Source organism: Teleopsis dalmanni, chromosome 2, assembly GCF_002237135.1.
Source record: "Teleopsis dalmanni isolate 2A chromosome 2, ASM223713v2, whole genome shotgun sequence".
In the NCBI taxonomy this organism is placed as follows: Eukaryota; Metazoa; Arthropoda; class Insecta; order Diptera; family Diopsidae; genus Teleopsis; species Teleopsis dalmanni.
The window spans coordinates 82,169,461-82,189,960 of NC_051847.1; the positions used below are offsets into that span (position 1 = coordinate 82,169,461).

Below are 20,500 nucleotides of genomic sequence, written 5' to 3' on the forward strand. Positions count from 1 at the left end.
CCTGATCAGCCTGACGGGTTGAATTCATGTAACCCTCTCATCTAACCCCTCATTTTGAAGCTATTGGAATGAAACTTTCTTTATAATTTGATAGATTGGCCGAAACGATACATTTAGTCAAACATGACTACGAACAAAAAAACTCCACATTCTCAGCTCGAAATCCTGAAGATCCTTGTATAGTCGGATATGAGAAATCTACGTTTTTAATAAAAATTTTTAAATAAAATTTGGTACAGATTATACTTATATCTACATAAAAAAAAAATGCACCAAATGTTATTCATATCGGTTCATAGATTTAGATATAACAGCCATATTAACTACTTTTTTGATAGAATGCAATCTGTTCGAATCAGACTTGGATATAATTCGTATATAAACATATTTTTCTAAGAAAAATCATTTTATTTTTAAATATATTTGTTTTAATTAGAATTTTGGTATCTGGAATTTGGAATTTCCATATCTGCTATGGAAGAAAAGAATTGTACTGAATATAATATTGATTGGTTTAGATGTTGATATAGTTGTCTTGCAAACTGATATTTCAGATCTCTTTTATTTTACAAAATGTAAATGTGAACACAAAACTTATAGATCTGTTTAATATTATATATATTATATTATATATATGCTACCGATAATTATATTATATATATCTTACCTCTAAGTGGTTTTGAAATTTATGTGAACGGTATATAAGCTTCAGTAAAGCCAAAACTAACAAACACATATCTTTACTTGTTTCTTTTACTCTCTCTTTTTACCTATTGTATCATATCACAACAGATCTTGAAGCACTTTTTAGCAATATACTCTTTAACTCATTGTTCCTTAATTGCTATGAAAAATCAGTGTCATAGTGAGGTCGCTGCCAACAGAGAGATATAGTGGAAAGTCAGTGAACTGTCAGTGTTTTTGCAAAGTATTATCTGTAGATTGTATTTTGTCAAGGAGGGTTTATCTTCATTTACTACCTGTTTACGCCACTACAAAAATTTAACCGATCTGTTTGAATGGAGATTATATGATAAATAAATTACAAAATTTATATATAATTCAGATATACTTTATTGTTCAGAATGAATTGAATTATTTTTATGTTAATTATGTGTTTTGTTTTGCATTTGTTGCTGTTTTCTTGTAATTATTTAAAGGGTTTTAAATATAATTAAATTTATCTAAAAACAATTTACAAATATAAATGAATTCATCTAGTAAAACTAAATATAAATTATTTTAATTTAAACGTATGAAAAGGTGTAAAAAATTTTTACTTTTTTCTATAATTTTCTTTTTTTATTTTTATTTTTTTTGTGTTTGAGTGTTATATGCTTTCACCTTTCTGCTATATGTATATATCGTTTTTTTTTATATCGGTTTTCATATATTGCTAAGTAATTTTGTTTGTGGGTTTCGATAAAAACTGTTAGATATAAATTTAATTTTTAGTTTTTATATGAAAATTATATTAATATTATGATAATAATTAATCAACAAAATGCTTATAATTATTTAATAAATATAACTTTATCTTCTTGTAATACATATTAAACTAAATAAAAAAGTTTGCCGATTTTCTTAATAAATTTTTTTATTTTCTCAATTTAGTGTTGATATTTTTTTTATATATGAATTATTTTATAAATTAAAAAATATTTTTCATTTTAAAAAATTTCTTACAATTGAGTTGTTTTCTGTTTGTTGCTGTTGTTGTACACAATAAAAATTCAAAATTATTTTTATATATAGTCTATAAATGTATTTAATATACTTTTTAGCGCGTGCAAACCTCAGAACTACATTTCTACTACTTAAACAACGTAATAATAATTTTAATAATATAATTATAATAATATTATATAATAATATTTAATAATATAAGAATAATAATGCTATTTAAAATAAAAAAATCAAAATAAAAACATTTTGAAACGTTTTCCTTTTTAATTTTCTAAGAACTTATATATATAAATTTAACAATTTAATATATGTTTGTATATATATATAATACATATATATATATAAAGATATATATATACATATATATTTAATGTATTTTATTATATATTAAATTTTCATTAATTCTATTTTTTTTTATAATTAAATGTTAACATTAATGGGCTTTACATTTACATGTAAGTATTTAAATATATATATTTTTTAATATATTATTTAATTTTATTTTTGTTTCTGTTGTTTTAAACTTTAAACTAATTTTAAGGCCAAAAATCTAAAACGAAAATTTAATTTTGTTTTTTGTTTTTATGTGTTTTAAGACTTATGAAGTTTTTTAAAGACTTTTTAAAGACTTTCAAATAATTTTTAAATATTTTTTTTATTATATTTATTTCAGTATTTTTACTGTTACGAAACAATTTTATTTGGAATATATTTAAAAAAAAAAACACAAAATGAAAATAAAATCGTATATTAAAATTGTGTGACCAGCATTCGAGGAGTGGTTGCATATTTATTATTACACATTTTTTTTAACAGTGTACAAGGAGTAATGTTTAAAATTAAAAAAAATATTAGAAAAAAAATGAATTAAAATAATTTTTCAAAATTTGATATTTTTATAAACGTTTTTATTTTTTCCTGTAATTTAAAAAAAAATGCTTTTTCTTTTTGTATTATAACAAAATTACATTTTCTATTCATCGGCGCATTTTAAACATTAAAATATGTGTACTTCTAGTGTAGACCAAAAAAGTCGTATAGTAAATAATTGTGTATTGTAAAAAAATTAAAATTAAAATTAAAAAAAAAGTAAAAAAAATTTGTTTTGTAATAATAAGTGTATTTTTTATATATATCATTTATATGAACTGCAAAAACAATTTGACTTCTTATTAACGCAATTTGAAAGTGTCAATAATCCATACATATATACATATAATAATAATAAATTTTTTGTAAAATATAGAAATGTATAAAACTCAATAAAATATTGTATATTGTATATGTAGCAATTGAATTTTATTTTTTTCTTCCATTTATATATTTAATATTACAACAACAAAACTATACAAAAAGTATCATATCTTAAAATTTTTTTTACTTATTAATTGATTTGTTTTTTTCTTTCTTTTTTTTTAATATAAAATCGTATATAATTCGAATTAAAAAATGCATATTCAGTACAAAACCACTCACATATATTATATGTATCTACATAAATTTATTTTAAGTCTCTCAATTTTATTGTTTTTTTATTAAAAAATATTAAAGTAAAATAATAATTATAAAAAAAAAATTTACAAAAAATTAAAAATTTAAAAATAAGAAACTATTTATAAAATTCCATAGAAATAATGTAAAAATAAAACATATTTGGTAAATATACAACAAAAATAATATATAAATATATATATATAAATTTTGTTTTTTAAATATATGTTCACCTCACCAAATCCGTTTACCTAACTTAAAATCTGCTACTTGTTGCCATTAAAAAAAAATTTATTTAAAATATTTTTTACATTAATTATATATAGTTTGTCAATTTATATATGTGTTTAAGCTTGTTTTGATTTAATTTTTATTTTTATTATGTATTTAAAGCAAATGTACAAGGCGCCGCTTTTGTTTCTTATTCAACGAAAATATGGACATATAGGATTATTTACTAAGGTTTGAAAATTATGTTAAATTAAATATTAAATTTAAAAAAATTTTTATTATAAAACTTTTAAAAACTTGTTAAAAAAATTTTAATTAAATAAATAAAAAATATTTTATTAAAGACTTCATATTTTAATAATTGTTTTATATGTGATTTTATGACTTTGTGTGATTGTTTTTTAATATGATTTTTTTTTATTATTTAAAATAAATTATTATTAAAAATAAATTTAAAAAATTAAATTAATTTAAATATATTCTGATGTTAAATAGTAAAAGATATTATATTTAAATTGTTTTGAGTTATTCTTGGCTTTATGTGATTTTTTCAAATTTTTTTTTGAATATGTGAAAATTTAACTTGTTTGAATATATTTTAATGTTAGCTTTGAAAAGATTTTATATTTAAAAAATTGTTTTTTTGTTGACTGTTTTATTTTTTTTTAACTAGAATTGTTTTTTAAATATTAAATAAAATAAAAACCATTTAAATAATTTTGGCGGCTAATTGAAAAATATTTTATATTTAAAAAATTGTTTTGTGTTGTGTTCGACTTGACGTGATCAATTTTTTTTATATGTAAAATATTAAATGAATTAATTAATTATAATGTGAAAATAAAATTAAGTTATACCGAATTATCAAACCAACATTGTTTTCATTAGAATTTAATTTTTACAAGTAATTATTCTCTTTATTAATGGAGAGAAACAAAGACACACACATAAGAATATAATGGTACACCCTTAGAAATAATTTAAATGTTTGGCTTTATAACTTAGAGTTAAGTAATGACTTAACTAGAAATTAATATAATAACTTCCATCAACTCCCATCCAATAACTCCCATCATCTCACATAACTAATTTATACCCACGTACAGACCCACTATTAGGTGCCAACTACTACGCCTTTCATTAAAATTTTGCAAAAGCATGTTAATACAGTTAATTAATAAAAGAATTCATTACTATATATTATATTACATAGTCATGTCTAGTGATGTCCGATAAAACGCATGTTAGTATCTTAAGCTCTTTTGCTTAATAAAGTCTGTGTTCACTTAAGTGATCCACTATAATTTGTGTTCTATTCCATTATTTAAATGAATTTCTAAATGTCTATATTAAATTTCAGCATATTTCATGACAGAATATAAATTTGATTTTCAAGTATATTTCCAAACACCACTGTTTATGGTTATTGGCAATATAGAAAAGATCCGTATGCTTAGTCTTTAAATTATTTTGTAATAACACTTTAATCAACGAAATCTACTAAACTATGCATAGAGAAATTTTTATATATTGACTAAAATAAAATTCCTATTAAATTTATTGATAAATCTTCCAATATCCTGTGCTTCGAAAGTTCCTTGGATTAAAAAAAAATCAGAACATCATCCGGTCAAGAATTTTTTATACTGAACACATTTTTTGAGAATCTTCTTGAACCAAATTTTCATATTCTTCTAAGTCAAAAGTTTTAATATAACATATACATATATATGCATATAATAATACCACTTTATATAATACAAATAAATTTTCTAAGCCCTTGGTTTGATATTCATGACTGTAGTCATTACTCTTTGTACTTTTTAGAGCGAAAAATTTATTTTTATAGTAAAAAGTATCATTTAAAAATATAATATCAGAATAATAGGTTCTGTTTTATAGTGAGTTCAGAAGTTATTATGAAAAAATTATATTGTTACTTCTGGCAGTAGCTCCAATTTTTCTATTCTTTCATAAGTTTTTCTTTATAGTGATTTTCGGAGTAAACGAATTTTCATTGCTACTTCTGAGAGCTTCTCTAATTATCACTTCCTTTATAAACTAATAAAAAATGATTAATTCTTCTAGATAATCACTCTAGGAGTAAGAAAAATGACATTATTACTTTTAATATTATTAGTAATTAAAGTATTACTTTTGTTAATATTAATACTTAATAATATGATTAATATTATTGGTAAATAAAGAGTAGCGTTACTTGATTCACATTTATGTGGCTTTGAAGTCACAGCCAATAATATAGTGTATTCAGAATATAATATTTAAATACAATTAAGGTTCTCTTTAGTTGACATCGATGTCTTTAGTTGAAGACATTTAACAATACTGTCTTCCGGTTTAGAGAACTGTATACATGTTTAATTATCAGATTTGAATGTTAAATTAAAACAGTGGACTAGCTTGGGAAAACAAATTTTTATATCTGAGAGTGTCCATGTAACAGAACTATCACTGTATTACTTTTAAGTACCATATATTATGGTGTTGGGACCTATGGAACTTTCGTGACAGTTTTAATGTAAGCGTCGTTTGAAAATGTCAGAGCTTAAGTGTATGTGTGTCTTTCATGTTATTAATATTATTTTACATATAGTATGTATAAAATCATTATAGTGTAATTAATTATCTTAAAGTTATTATGCATAGAAAATCTCGAACAATTTTAAATATATAAATTTTAAGTTTAATTTTGTATTAATATATGAATGTGATTAATTAATTAATTACTTTTAATATTACTTATTATAATCATTGTCACTATTTTTAACAATTTTAATATAAAATATTATACATTAAAATATTGTGATTTATTTTGTAAGTTAAATTTTCACACTCTTAAAATGTTACTCTCAACTATTGTAATTTATAAATTAAATTTTTTTATTTAAAAATTTTTAGAATCTCTGTAGGAATAAAGATAATGAAATTATTTAAAACAATATCCATTTATAAATTAAAAATAACTTTAATTTTTTGTATTCGAAAATATTTTGAAAGTAATTCAAATATATTGGAAATGTGTTAATTTTTATTTTAAAATTATTTAATTATTAAATTAAAATTATTTAGTTATTTAAAATAATTTTTAAAAACATTCTTATTTTTAAATATTTACAAAAAGTTTTATAAAATGCTATTAAAATTTATAAAGTCAAATTTGATAGGAAAATAACTTTTTATATAAAAAAGTATACGTAGTGAAAAGATATTATTACTTCTTATTATTTCATCTTTAAAAAAATTAATTTTTAAGAGCAAAAAAGCCGAAAGAAGTTATATTTAATTTAGAATATTTTTTTTTCAAATAACTTAAAGTTCTAATAACAAAGCTATATATTTTCGTAAAAGGAAAGTTTTAGGGTAAAAATAAAGATTAGAAAATAAAAATTAGTTTTTTGATTTAAATTATTAAAAAACAAAAATTAAGTTTTTGATTAAAATTAATTTCGGAAACTTTAAAAATCATTAGAAAGGTTCCCTGAATACATGAATTAATTTTCAAAAGCTTTTTCAATTTTAAATATTTAGTTAAACACTTCATCGTTTGACGATATAAAATAATTCATTTTAGTTTAATTTAAAAAATTTTTAAATATCAATAATTGTATTTCATTAAATACAAATTAGACTGTGCTTCTAATTAAAAATTGAAAAAAATTTTGAAAAACAATTTGAAATTTTTTTTAATTTAAAAAAATTGGAATTGGAATATAAGAAAGTGTAATGAATTTTTTTAAATATAAAATAGAAAACGAATCTAATGTGAATTTTTTACTAATCACTTTATTATATATTTATGTTAGAGCTACCCTTCTGGAAATTTGTGTAAAGGATTTATGTGAATATTTCAAAATCACAATTACAAAATTTTTCAATATTTTAAAAAGACTAAAATGTCAATTTTTTTATATTTTTGACCAATAAATTAATCCGTCAAAGTATTTTAAAATGATTTTTTAGTTTTTAACTTAAATGAAATTACTGATTTCACTTAATTTTGTAGCGTATTTTTAAAAACTCAATCAAAATTTAAAATGATGACAATAATAGCATTTATAATTTAAAAAATTTTTAAAAATAATTTTATATAAATTAATATTGCACATAACTTAAAATTTTAAAATTTATTTAAAGCCTTCATAACCAAAAAATAAATAAATAATAATGTGTAAAAAGTATATAAAAATATTTTTGTAATATTTGTAAAAATTTTATAATTATATTAATTACTCGACAAAATATTTATTGCAAAAAAATAATAAAAAAACATATATTGCCAATAAAAGTAATTATTGCAAAAAAAAATTAATAGAAAAAAATTATATAGATTGTAAAAGAGCAATTATTGTGAAACGTGAAAATCTTAGTGTGAATAAAAAATTATTGCAAAAAGAATTATCACCAAAAATAAATTATTTAAAAAAAAAGTACTGTCAAAAAATATGTGTATTGCTTAAAAATAAATATTGCCAAAAAAAATGTTCGCCTAAAAAATCATTTAGCAAAAAACAGAAATATTAATGCAAAAAAAATTATTGCATGAACTAATTATTGCAAATCAAAAGTATGGTATTAACAAAAAAAAATTTTTTTTTAATTTTTTTCTGAAAAAATAAATTATTGCTAAAAAGAAATGTTGCTTAGAAATAAATATTGCCGAAAAAAATGTTTGCCTAAAATGTTTATTGCCAACAAAATAATAATACAAAATAAAAATAATTGCAGAAAAAAAATTAAATTATTGCAAAAAAACTTATTAACAAAAAGATAATATAGATTGTTGAAAATAATTTTTTTGCCAAAAAAAAAAAAATTATTCCCGAAAAGATATTTGTAAGAAATTTTTATACCAAAAAAAAAAAAATTATCACAAAAAATATTTTTACCAATATTATATATATTGTCGAAAAAATTTTTTTAAAAAATCCTATATCCTTATAATCCATATGTTCGCTTATATAATTAACATTAGCAGCAAAGGTGTGTTAAGAATTCTGTGTGTGTGTGTTTCGGTGTGTGTGTGTGTGTTTCTGAGCAACTGTGGGTAATTTTGCTAATAATTTTAAATTTAAAAATTCTGTTATTTTTTTTTCATTATTTATGTATATATATATATATATATATATATAATTTGAAATTTCTTTTCCATCGTAAAAAAAATGATATTAATGCTATTTTCTTATTGAAATTTTTTCAGTTATTTCCTTTTTGGTTTTTGAAATGAAATAATGATGAAATGCATTAATTAAATTTATATTAATTAATTCTTATATATCTGAAATCATATGTCTATATGGATTTGTTTTCTTGGGATGTCTGTGTGTATATGTGTGTATGCATGTGTGTGTGTGTAGTGCATGGGCGTGTCTGTTTTGATTTTTATATAAGTGTGTATTTATTCGTTAATCATTTCTATTTCGGTTATTGTTGTTATATAATAACTTATTGCTGTTGTTTTTGTTGTTAATTTTACTTAATTATATTTTTATTAAATTTTGTATAAATATATCTTAAAATTAAAATTTTATACTTTTCTGCTAAAATGAATTTTTTTTAAACTTTGTTCATCCTGTCCACCACTTAACGACTTTTGAATTTCGTCTGTAATTATTTTTTATTTTATAATATTTATTTTTTATTTAATGTTTGTTGTTTTTGTGTTTTTTTATATGCAAATTTTAACAATCAAAGAAATAACTGAGAATAATTTTCTTGTTTTTTGTTGTTTGTTTTTTGTTTCTTGTTTTTTGTTTATAATAATAAATGTTTATTAATAATTTTTATTATTTCTGAATTTTTACTACGTCCCTTTTTCCATGCTGCTTTCACATAATTTCCCAAATTGTTTCGTACATTCCGTCAACAACTATTGATGGTCCTTTGTTGTTGTAATGTTGTTTGTTGTTGTGGTCTCAGACGCATGCGGCACATCAATTGCGGCTGTGGTCTCAACAAAGTTCTCTTGGTGTTATGTCAGATCCTGCGGTGAATCTATTGAGAAGAGTTCTTTATATAATGCCGGGAACACGACTTCAGGATGTTGCTGCTTAAATTTACTCAGTGCTTCCATGTGCATTATTGAAATATCGCTAAATTAAAAATAAAAATAATATATTAGTATTTATAATTAATTTTAAAAGAAATTCTATATTAATTAAATACCGGAAATTGGGTATATTATTTAACAACGTATCCAAAACTGTAACGTCTCCCTTTAAGGGCGCATGATTAGCTTCAAGCTCTTGCCGTATGGCATTCATGCTCAAATTGAAAAGCCTCTGGATTTCTGTATTTCCACGCACTCCATTTCGTTCTATAGTAAATTTAAATCATTAATATACATTAAATTTAAAATTAAATAATACATAAATTAATAATAATAACAACAAATGATAACTTAATTGTTATTACAATATAATATATATTATAAGTGAGAGTACCTGGCCAGAGCAGTACTAAGCTTTGATATAGTGCCAGCTCTGTTTCAGTCAATTTAAGTTCAGCTATAGACTTAGCCGTTTGAAATATACGCGACACAAGACGCATTTCTTCCGAGTCTGATGTGTAAAATGCCTCCTGTGGCAACATCACATCGCCATAGAGCACAGCATTCTGTGAGAGATCGAGCAATCTAGACATTCTTACGATTGCCAACTCAAATGAGCCAGTTTTTAAAAGTAAAATCTAAACAAAATAAATAATTATTATATGTTTATATATTTAATATATATTATATGTAATAGAGTCAGACTTCCATAACGCGAAGTACCATTTTGCAAAGAAAAGGTTCGACTTATGAGAATTTCGAGGACTATGGAAATTTGACTGTATATGATAATTTTATAAATCAATAATAAAACAATAATAAAAAATTATAAATATATAATATTTTACCTGATCATCCTGACTTAGACGCATGAAACCAGGTATCAGCTTTGCAAATTCGATTATATTTTGTATCATTTGGGTTAATTTTTCTGCGCAGTCTAGCCAAAGCTCCTCTTGATTAAGATTCTTATAAAAAAGTATTCTTGAAATATCCTAAAAAATAAATAATAAACAGTTGTTAATAAATTTGAATGGTGTAAATATATATATATATCTATGTAGCGTATTTCTCGAGCAATCGAATTTTTAAGTCATAAACTTTTTACATTGATTACACTAATTAGAATCTCACACACGCCATCTGACGCCAATTATTCTGTGCGGTAATAATAAACTGTTGGTGGTTTCTATATAAAAGTAGCGTATTAGCGTATTGATATATAGCATATTAAAAGAAGTTATTTAGAATAGATGACTTTGGTAATAGTAATGATATGGCACAAAAGATCAAATAAGGTCGCGGTACTCCGCTCCATTGTGATCTGGTACCCTGTTTATTTCAATTCTAATAGTAATAGCTTATGGGTTAGTCTTAATCATAGTTTATTAGCCTTTTTGCACTACGACCAGTTTGCTCTAATATGCACTTATAGATGACTTTACTCAAATATATTGTCAAAAAGGCGTCAAGTCGTGATATGCTGATAAAGTGCATAGATTAATAAATTAATAGTTGCCAATGGCAGTTTGTCTATAGAAAACAAACTCACTTACACTCTAATAAAACTGCCTGCTGCAATATCACTGATAAATATGAATTAAGAAAACACTCTATGGTTTTGATAAAAGAACAATGTTTTCATTGCACACATTATAGATAGTAAACTAAATAATATAACGCATGGTATGGAAGGCTATAGATTATAATCTTTATCAGTTTAGCTAGCAGAACTAATTATCTTATTCTTTTTTTGTGTTAGCACTTCACAAAAATTAATTACTTTCAGGACATTAAAACAAATTTAAAATTTTAAAAGATATATTTTGTTATTTTGTAAATATAAACATCATCTGGTGAGAACTGTAGATATATATAGTAGATTTATCTCTTTCTCTTCTGACCCACAATTTTTGAATAAATATAACCATATATATTTAAATATAGATATATATATAATATAATATATTATTATATTATTATATTGTATTTATAGATTTATTCATAACATATATATTCGTAAAATATGAATATACTCTATATAACTTTGGAAACATCTTAAACATATGCGATGCGCCATAACTGAAGTTATATAGTTATATAGTAAAAACTAGTTATATGGGAATTTAAATGTAGTTTAATTATATTGCAAAATTGTTTGCATCTAATATGTCAGGTATTAATAGACTACCAATTGGAATCCATAGTATTAATATATGTAATTTATGTACTGTACTGACAGTTCTAGCTTGGAATTTTAGCTAATTACACTGTAGTACATGATATATGAATGAATCATAATAGCAGTCATCAATTTTGTGGTATATTATAGTGGAATGCCTCTTTGGACATAATTAGTTTTTTGCTTATACGACTTAGTGTAAAGCGGTTTCTTTTCAACAGTTTATTCTTATATAAGTTTGTTGCGGGTTCTGGATTTCAGAATATGTTTTTGTATCAATTAAATTAAAAATAAATGATGAAAAATTAAGAACATTTCTTAATTAGTTTATTTACTATTAAATATAACGGATAAGGAAAACTTTAGAACGCTTACCTGAGGCTTTCGAAACATATCATGCACGACTTCAAGTTTCGTATTCGTATTTGCATGTGCTTCCGCCAGTGTTTTTATGAGTACATCGTTAATGTCACCGTCAGCTAAAAATATTAGATATTCCAAATGATAGATAATTAATTTTAAATTATATAGATTATATATCAAATTAACTATAGATATGTATATAGAAGTAAAAAAATATTTTTATCTTCGTAGCATAAGGCTTTATCGGAGGCCCTATGCTGTAATGGAAGAAAAGTATTGTTTATCACTTCATCAGACTAAGCAATAATTGACCTCAGATCTGTTTATCTCCCCGAGGAGCCTGTAACCATTCTGAGATTTGATAACGCAGTATTGGTAAGTCTGTCAGATTTCGCAAATAATTTCAGGGCTCCATCCTTTATGTATTTTTTTATGGGATCAATTATTTCTTAAAGATTATAATTTAAATGGAATGTCTTAAGAATTTTTCATTGCTATTATTATTATATTAAAAATATTGCGACACACATAGGCCTGCGATCTGTTATGGTTCCATTTAGGACTATACTAAGCCTGTTTTAGCAAATCATTAGGTTTAAATGGGAACTCTTATAAGTTTTATAAAGTTGTCCGCAGTTAGCACCGCTAACTTCTCGAAATGAAATCTTCTACGGAGTTTTTACTAAGGACTGCTCGCTATGGAGATGATTAAATGTTTTCGGTCGCTTTTTTTATACCCTTACAGAGATAGCTTTTACAGAAATCTTTACTGTGGACATAATGACACTTTTACTTGTTAAATTCAGGAGAGTATTTGGTTTAATATGACATATATTCGGTAGATTTGTCTCGCCTGTCAATTATTCCCTACCTTCAAAGTTGTTTCCTTTATGTCTAATGATACATTCAAAAACGGAAACGAAGATATCTGTATTATGTTTCACGTTTGAGTACTACCATGTCTGGACAGTTCATCAAATCCATAACTTCTAACTATAAATGCGTGACTGAGAGCACCAATCTGGTGAAATTTGTTTGCTTTATTTATTAAATTGATAGACGACAGTTAAAACGATATTCCTTTAGAGTTTATCTCTATATTTATGAGTAATTGGAGTAGTTTGATTTCCAAAGCAAATAAAGACATCGCCATATAACGACGAATTTAATATTATTATCGTGGCTAACTTAAATCTAGTTTTATGTTCCGTTTTGAAAGCAACTGGCCACTAATTGATCCCATTAAGAATTTCCGAGAATATATTAACACTATTTCTTTTTTAATCATAAGTTGAAAGTATAAACAAAACCGATTTTATCTTACTATATATATTAAAAAATATACTATCACAATGTATATTTTAGATATGGCATTATCCATCTTTTCATTGAAATTCAATAAAGAAGCACATTTATTTAATAGAGCTCGCTTCCTACATTATCCATCTATTTACTCTCGATGCACTTAATCCACAAATCGACGCACTTGACCTGTTCAGGTGTAGATTTTTCTATTTGTTTGGATTATATATACATGATCAAGTAATAAATACATTTCATTCTCTCCCTATTTCAATCATTAGTTGGCTAGTATATTATAATGTATCTTTGAAAAATTTGATTTATTTAATATAATATTTTAGTTCACATTTCACATCCGTATGTAAAAACTGGATCAAACAGAGGCTTTCCCATTTGGGTTTTTTGTTGGACGTGACGTGATTAGACCAGCATTACTTCTTAAATCTATTATTTAAACATCCAAATAATACAATTCATTATTTAAGCACCAAATATTTTAAAACTTCATGACTTATACTTAAACTATGGATATCTTTATAATTTTAATTATATACTCAGATATACAATACATATGTTAGAAGTTTCGGAACTGTTAAAATATTAAATTAAAAAAATTAAGAAATTAGAAATAAGATAGAAATAACTTATTAATAAATATCGAAGAAGAGTCAATATTTTTTAAATACAGTTTAATAGTCTACAATAAATATATAGCTAATAAAAATCTATTATAAATTTACCATGACTAATAAATTCGGGATCCATCATTGTACTGCGGGGCTCATATGTTGTACTATCAACATAATCGGCTGATATATCGTACGGCATTGTTTGTTGAGGAGTTACTGATGCTGAATAACCGTATGGGCTTCCATAACTAACTTCGTTGCTGGAGTAACCATAACTATAAAATAATATTTGGATTATTTTTAATTATAGGTTTGGATGCTTGAGAGATCCATTGCACTATCAACATACCTGTTATAACTGTGATGCAATTGATCACTACTAGACGGCGTTTGTGTATCGAAAACAGAACTATCTGGAGCTGCGTCACTCTGCGCTCTCATCTGTGCTCGGTGAAACCTGACCTCATCTTCAACTTTTTCTCTTTGTTTTTTCGACATTCTGCCAAATTTAACAGCTGAAAATTATATTAAATATTTTTTGATTAATAATATATTCATTAAACTATAATAATATGTGTATATTTTAAGATATTATTTTTAATGTCTACATTTGCTTTAATTAAAATTTATATATACAATAAGTATTTGTTTATAGCTACTCAATATTTTATTCAAGATTTATTCAATATTTTTTGTATCAGGGTTTATGCAAACATATATTAAAAAAATTTAGAACCTGGAGTATGATACTCCCAGTCACATACATAAGTGTCTGACTTTACTTCGCTATAGATAAAAGATATTGGGTTCAGTATTATTGAACGGGAATATGTTAGGGAGCCCGTTACCAAAAGATATTTTTTGGTTTGGAAATATTGAAAAAAGTACAAGAATTCCTTAAGTCAACTAATTCTTAATACTTTATATTGACTGCAGCTGTATAGCCAGGAATTCGCTAAGAAAGGATGTCATACCAGAAAACATTTTTTGTTGAAGTTTCTTTGCAGTTCACTGTATTATTTATAGTAAAAGTTAGGAACAGTTTAACATATATATAGATCTGTTTGGATATATTTAAAGAAGTTTCTTATTATTGTTATTTTCAAGGACAATACTCGAAACTGCGTTGTATGGTCAGCCAAATTTCAATAAAATTAAATAAATTTTTGTGTTTGTCCTTTCTTTCTTTACTATTCGAAAAACTCTCTAAAATATTTTCAAGAACCTTATATAAATATCTCTTTTGCTCAAAAATTAGAAGTGGATCTTCTACCATTCCTTTTTGTGTAGTTAATAAATTTTCCTAGTGTTTCTAAAGTTTAATTAATAAAATTTCATTTCATTTCATTAATAAAAATTTTGTGGTTAATATTAGTACTATAATATTTTATAAAAATATATCGAACTTGTGTTGTTTTGATTATCTCAACAAAGATTATATTGTCAAGGTGGGGACTCATACATCTATAGCCTAGTCACCCTTGTTCATGTCGCGGCTTAATATATATTTATCGACTTTACAGAAAGTGAAAAGTACTCTCGATATAAAGTATCGCTCTGAGCACATAAATAATTACTGTAATGTTACTCTGGAAATGAGACTAAATTTACAGGATATGATTGGATTTGATATATTTTATTGGAAAGTTATACTAACTGCACATAGCTTACACAATTATTGTGTATTTCGAATAGAACATTATGCATATTCCAGCAAATATATTGTAACCACTGAATGGCCAAAACTTCAGTTTGTGACTTGACAGCCATGAGCTATCCACACCGTATATCAATGAATTGGATTTTATCAAACAGTTTTTTATAATACAATCACTAGATAATACTATTAATGTAACAATAAAGTAATTGTTAAAGTTAAGTCTATTTAATAACTATATATTGAGATCATACACCATTCTATGGATGAGTTGTACTTATTAACACAAAATATTACAAAAACCCTTGGTAAGTCTAAAAAAATGTTATTTATCTTTTAGAATTTTAGTTTTATTATATATCAAATCATATACAATATGCTTTTATATATTCTCCATATAATGTACAATAAAATTTTATTCATAATTAATGACTACTTACCATCACGGCTCATTCCCAGTTTTAGGCACTTTTGCAGTCTACAGTATTGACACCGATTTCGATTAACACGATCGACAACACATTGTTTATTCCGAGGACACTGATAATTAACTACAGAACTTTGTGAGCGACGAAAAAACCCTTTGCATCCTTCACATGTTATGACGCCATAATGTACACCAGACGATTTGTCGCCACAGACTTTGCATGGAATTATTTCGATTTGAGCTAAAAATAGAAAAAAAAAGATATGAAAATTATTAATTAAGTAAATTAAATTCTGCAAAATTAAAAAATTTTTTATAATAATGATAATGATATGAAAAAACCGCACATGAAATATTAATAGTTCTTTAATATCGACTTAAGCTGCCTTTAATTTTTGAGAATGAAGCTATAGTATTGATTCGTTATAACATGATTTTTTTTTATTAACGAATTATAAGATATGGACAGAAATGTTTAATATTGCACTTACCATAGTATAAACAATAAATGAGAGGTACTAATAAGCAATTTTGATTGGAAAATTTTAAAAGAGGTAATTATAACATTAATGAGTAACTAAACTGATAGTGGTGCTTCACGTTTCATTTTAAACTTTAATGGATAAGTTTATGGATTTAATATATGTAATATGTAGAGTAAGATATGAACCTTAGGAATATGTATCTATGAACCTTAACTAAATTTTCTAGTTCAGTGCCAATGAATGAAGAATTATTGAAGGAGAAAGTATAGATCATAATAATATAATAAAAGTTGGTAGTCTGGTAAGAGCACCCAAATTTTTAGTGGTATACACAGAAGGTATTTTACCTTCTCTGTGCTATTGGAGATAAATACAGAGAAAATGTTATACAAGTTATGATATAGTTCGGACGCTATGTTTTGTGAAGACATGGAACGTATTTTTTTATCATATCATCAGTAATGAATTGCTGTGTCGCTATTATATGTATCTTCTTACTACGTTGGGTAAGGTTGGAGTTGCGGCCTTGTACGCAAGATTACTTGAGTTTAAATAACGGTTTGTGGTGTAAACTCTTCTTACCAAGCGCTAATATTAATATGAATTGACTGATGAAATGCATAAATAGTTGTTAAAATAGATACAAAAATTATGGTTGAGTTGTGAATCTTACTATTACACTTATTTTATTGCGAAAAGAAGACTAGGAAATTATTTTTGATCTCGAACCATATGTTCTTGCATATATGTTATTGTATATTCTTGCTCTTAATATTCTCGAACATCCTATAAGACTTTGTACTTTATTTAAGAGATAAAAGTTAAGCCGTTTTAACTATTTAATCTTCTCTCGTCTAGATAGGTATAAATAGGCCTGAATTTTGAACAAAGAAGTAAATATATCCAAACTCATTACTCCAATTGGTGCCGACGGAATTCGTTACCAATTGGTCATTAATCGGCGCATTAATCTAAAACCTGTTTGAAGAACACGATGGTATTGAGTCCTCGTGGTACAAAAACCACGTAAATCAAGTTTAAACTCTCCACTATTTACCACTATTTGAAGACTAATATTTCCAAAACATACTTTTAGAGTCCTTATCTGCTTATTATGAAGGCTACATAAAATGAAGGCTGTCTAAATTGCGGAAATTTCAGTCTTTAAGTACTTTTCAAATTAAGGTTTTAGCTTACATACTGCTATGTTTCATTTGTCAATGTACTCAATTCAATTTTTGATCCATTATTTTTGACTCAAAGTTTGACAACAACCACAGAAGCATATCAGAGATATCTAGGATAATATCTATCTTTACGTGGCCCTGGACCATGGGACGGCATAGAGCTAGACTCGACCTACCATGTGGTATCACATCCAATGCATGTCTGCAGATTCTCGAAGAAAGGACACCAGAACATGTCTATGTGTCTATGTCCAGGCCTGGTCAGAATAGGCTTTGGTTTCTGGAGGCCCCACACTCAGCGATATCTCCAGTATTGGCATTGGCCATACTCTCGCCTTAATAAATGCTTCTGGCTGGCTCTAGTTTGAACTTCTTCTACCTATTATTATGAGGAATAGTGAGTTCAAAATGGCTTTCTTAGCTAATTGAGAAGAATTCGTAACTTCATCCGTTCGATTTTTATGATATATCAATAAATGAGTTTTATGAGGGATAAATAAATCTTCTGCTCCGTTAGCTATGAATCTCCAATTTCTTCAGCCTATAAGTGTTTTTTAACTTAATTTGAGATATATTTGAAATTATTTAGAAAAAGAAAATCTTTTGGAATTCCCAAGATTGTAGTCCTCACATAATAAATTCTTAACAATTTAATTATTTGAGCTACTGTATGAATTAAGAACAAGCATAATTCATTCACACCTTCACTTAACCCCACAAATCAATTTCAGAGCTTTTGGGTACCACATCAACATTGGCATTTCGGTGCGAACATTTATCGCTGAGGTCAATGGCCAACTTTACATTTCGAATATATAAAATTAGACAATTCGGTTTGAGTTAGATATGTAAAAATAAATATTCGTATCTTAATAACGAATAAGTCAAGTGATATTTAGCACTACGCTAATTGAGAACTCATAATTTCTTAAATGAAACATGCATAAATACAAGTGCGTGTCGGTATGGACTTGTGTGTTTCACATAAATTCGAAATGCCTCTGCGTCTTTGCGTCTTGCGTCTTTGCGCCTTGCGTCTTTGCGACTCTGTAAAAAGTATCTACGATGCGTCTTTTATTTACATAAATGTAAGAGGCATTTTATTTTATTTTATTTTATTTTTTTTTTCTTATTGTGTTCTAACAAAACCATTTGCAGAATAAAAAAAAAACTAAATAATAAAAAAAAAGAAATAAATATCTAACAAAAATTTATTTTATATACCCGCACTGCGTGTTGGTATATAATGCGTGGAAGAAGTATATAAATCTAATCACTTCTGGTCATTCATGCGGTCAATAACTTCTGTTCTTTTTATGTACGCAATAACCTACGAAATTCTTATATATAAAAGCAAATCAGTAAGTAATAAAATAATAGTAATCCTTGTAGGGTTGCCAAGGATAAAAAAAAACTAATGTTAATTATTTACTGAGTCACTAATAATTCAGCCTTTGAGGATCTGAATATGGGTGAATGTACAGTAAATAATTACTCCACATTAAAGCTAAGGTTCAACGACCGCCATTTCGTTATTGGCGTAATGTTTTGCATGACTAATATGGACTACATATATACCTTATTTGATATATACATATAAATAAATATATTTAATAATACAATACAGTGATATATTACACATATTATATATAATATTCAGAAACTCAATTTAATAATTTGAATCATATAATATCAATAAAGTTTTTTAACAACAAAAAAATTATTCAAATGGAAGTTTAAACTGACTGCACAAGTCTAATAGATAACACTTTATCATTCAACGTCGAAGAACATTTCTTTACAAGGCATAGAGGCATATAGGCTCGTCTCTGTGAAAATACCAGAACACTGATGATAAGTATTTATACACGAATTATAAGTACAATACACGAAACAGTTGTATGATTAGCCAAAAATTCAATTACTTAAAAATAGAAAAAAATTTTTGCTGTAACTACTGTTCGATAAACCCCTCTATATTGAAAAAAATAGTTAACGTCAGAACTGACGTTAAAAATTAATTTAATATTGAAATCATGATGGAATGCAAAAGTACATGCTTTTATAATGCTAGGATATTTTTATTACTATCTATAATAGAAATAGCTTCAATAATTATATACTTAGCAAACTGTGTTCTTTTAATGCATTTATAATAATAACAACCTATTGAGGTTTGGTTTCAATGTATCAATCATTCGAGTACATAAAAAGCAGTTCATCACTGTAATGATAGAGTAATTGTAAAAGTACCAGACCTCATAATCGAAACATATATAATACAATCTTAATGTGAGCCTTTTCATTTCGCTTACTACTGTCCGTCTGGGCATTTACGGGATCATGCTTTCGCCATCGTTCTATACTATTAAGAGGGACTTCATTATCATAAGTAATCTCTTTTCAATATTATATATCAATTCGAGTACACTTTTAAGTAGCCTACCATCTTATAATTCTCATTTGTATACACTCATTTAAATGTTAACAGCGATATGAATAAAAATAAAAATATAATTTGGTTCCCATCATATCCATTTATAACAATTGCATTCATTGACCCCGGTTAGATAATTTACTACTATTCTACTTCCAGCGCTTACAGAGTAACCCAGCCCCCTTTACCTATTACCCATATACCTCCTCCACCTCCGCCCATGCTTTTTGTCTTAAATAAACCTAATCCACTAGGTATCAAGCCTCCTGCTCATATCCCTCTTCTCTGATTAATAGAATGGAATTTCTACAATACGGTGGAGATCTTCTCCTTTCATTTGTAAGAGGTGGTTTCAT

The 20,500-nt window shown here is 25.2% G+C and overlaps 1 protein-coding gene across 1 annotated transcript; it reads right to left on the reverse strand.

Moving 5' to 3' along the window:
- Positions 1 to 8,993: 8,993 nt before the first annotated feature.
- On the reverse strand, positions 8,994 to 20,366 carry LOC119674927 (probable nuclear hormone receptor HR3). Its single transcript, XM_038086086.1, has 9 exons — positions 20,333 to 20,366; positions 16,049 to 16,276; positions 14,301 to 14,466; positions 14,063 to 14,226; positions 12,033 to 12,136; positions 10,324 to 10,470; positions 9,870 to 10,113; positions 9,592 to 9,742; positions 8,994 to 9,518 (listed from the first exon to the last, which is right to left on the reverse strand). Exons 1-9 carry the CDS (start codon positions 20,364 to 20,366, stop codon positions 9,398 to 9,400), a joined length of 1,359 nt encoding a protein of 452 aa, XP_037942014.1. The 3' UTR covers positions 8,994 to 9,397.
- Positions 20,367 to 20,500: the final 134 nt, after the last annotated feature.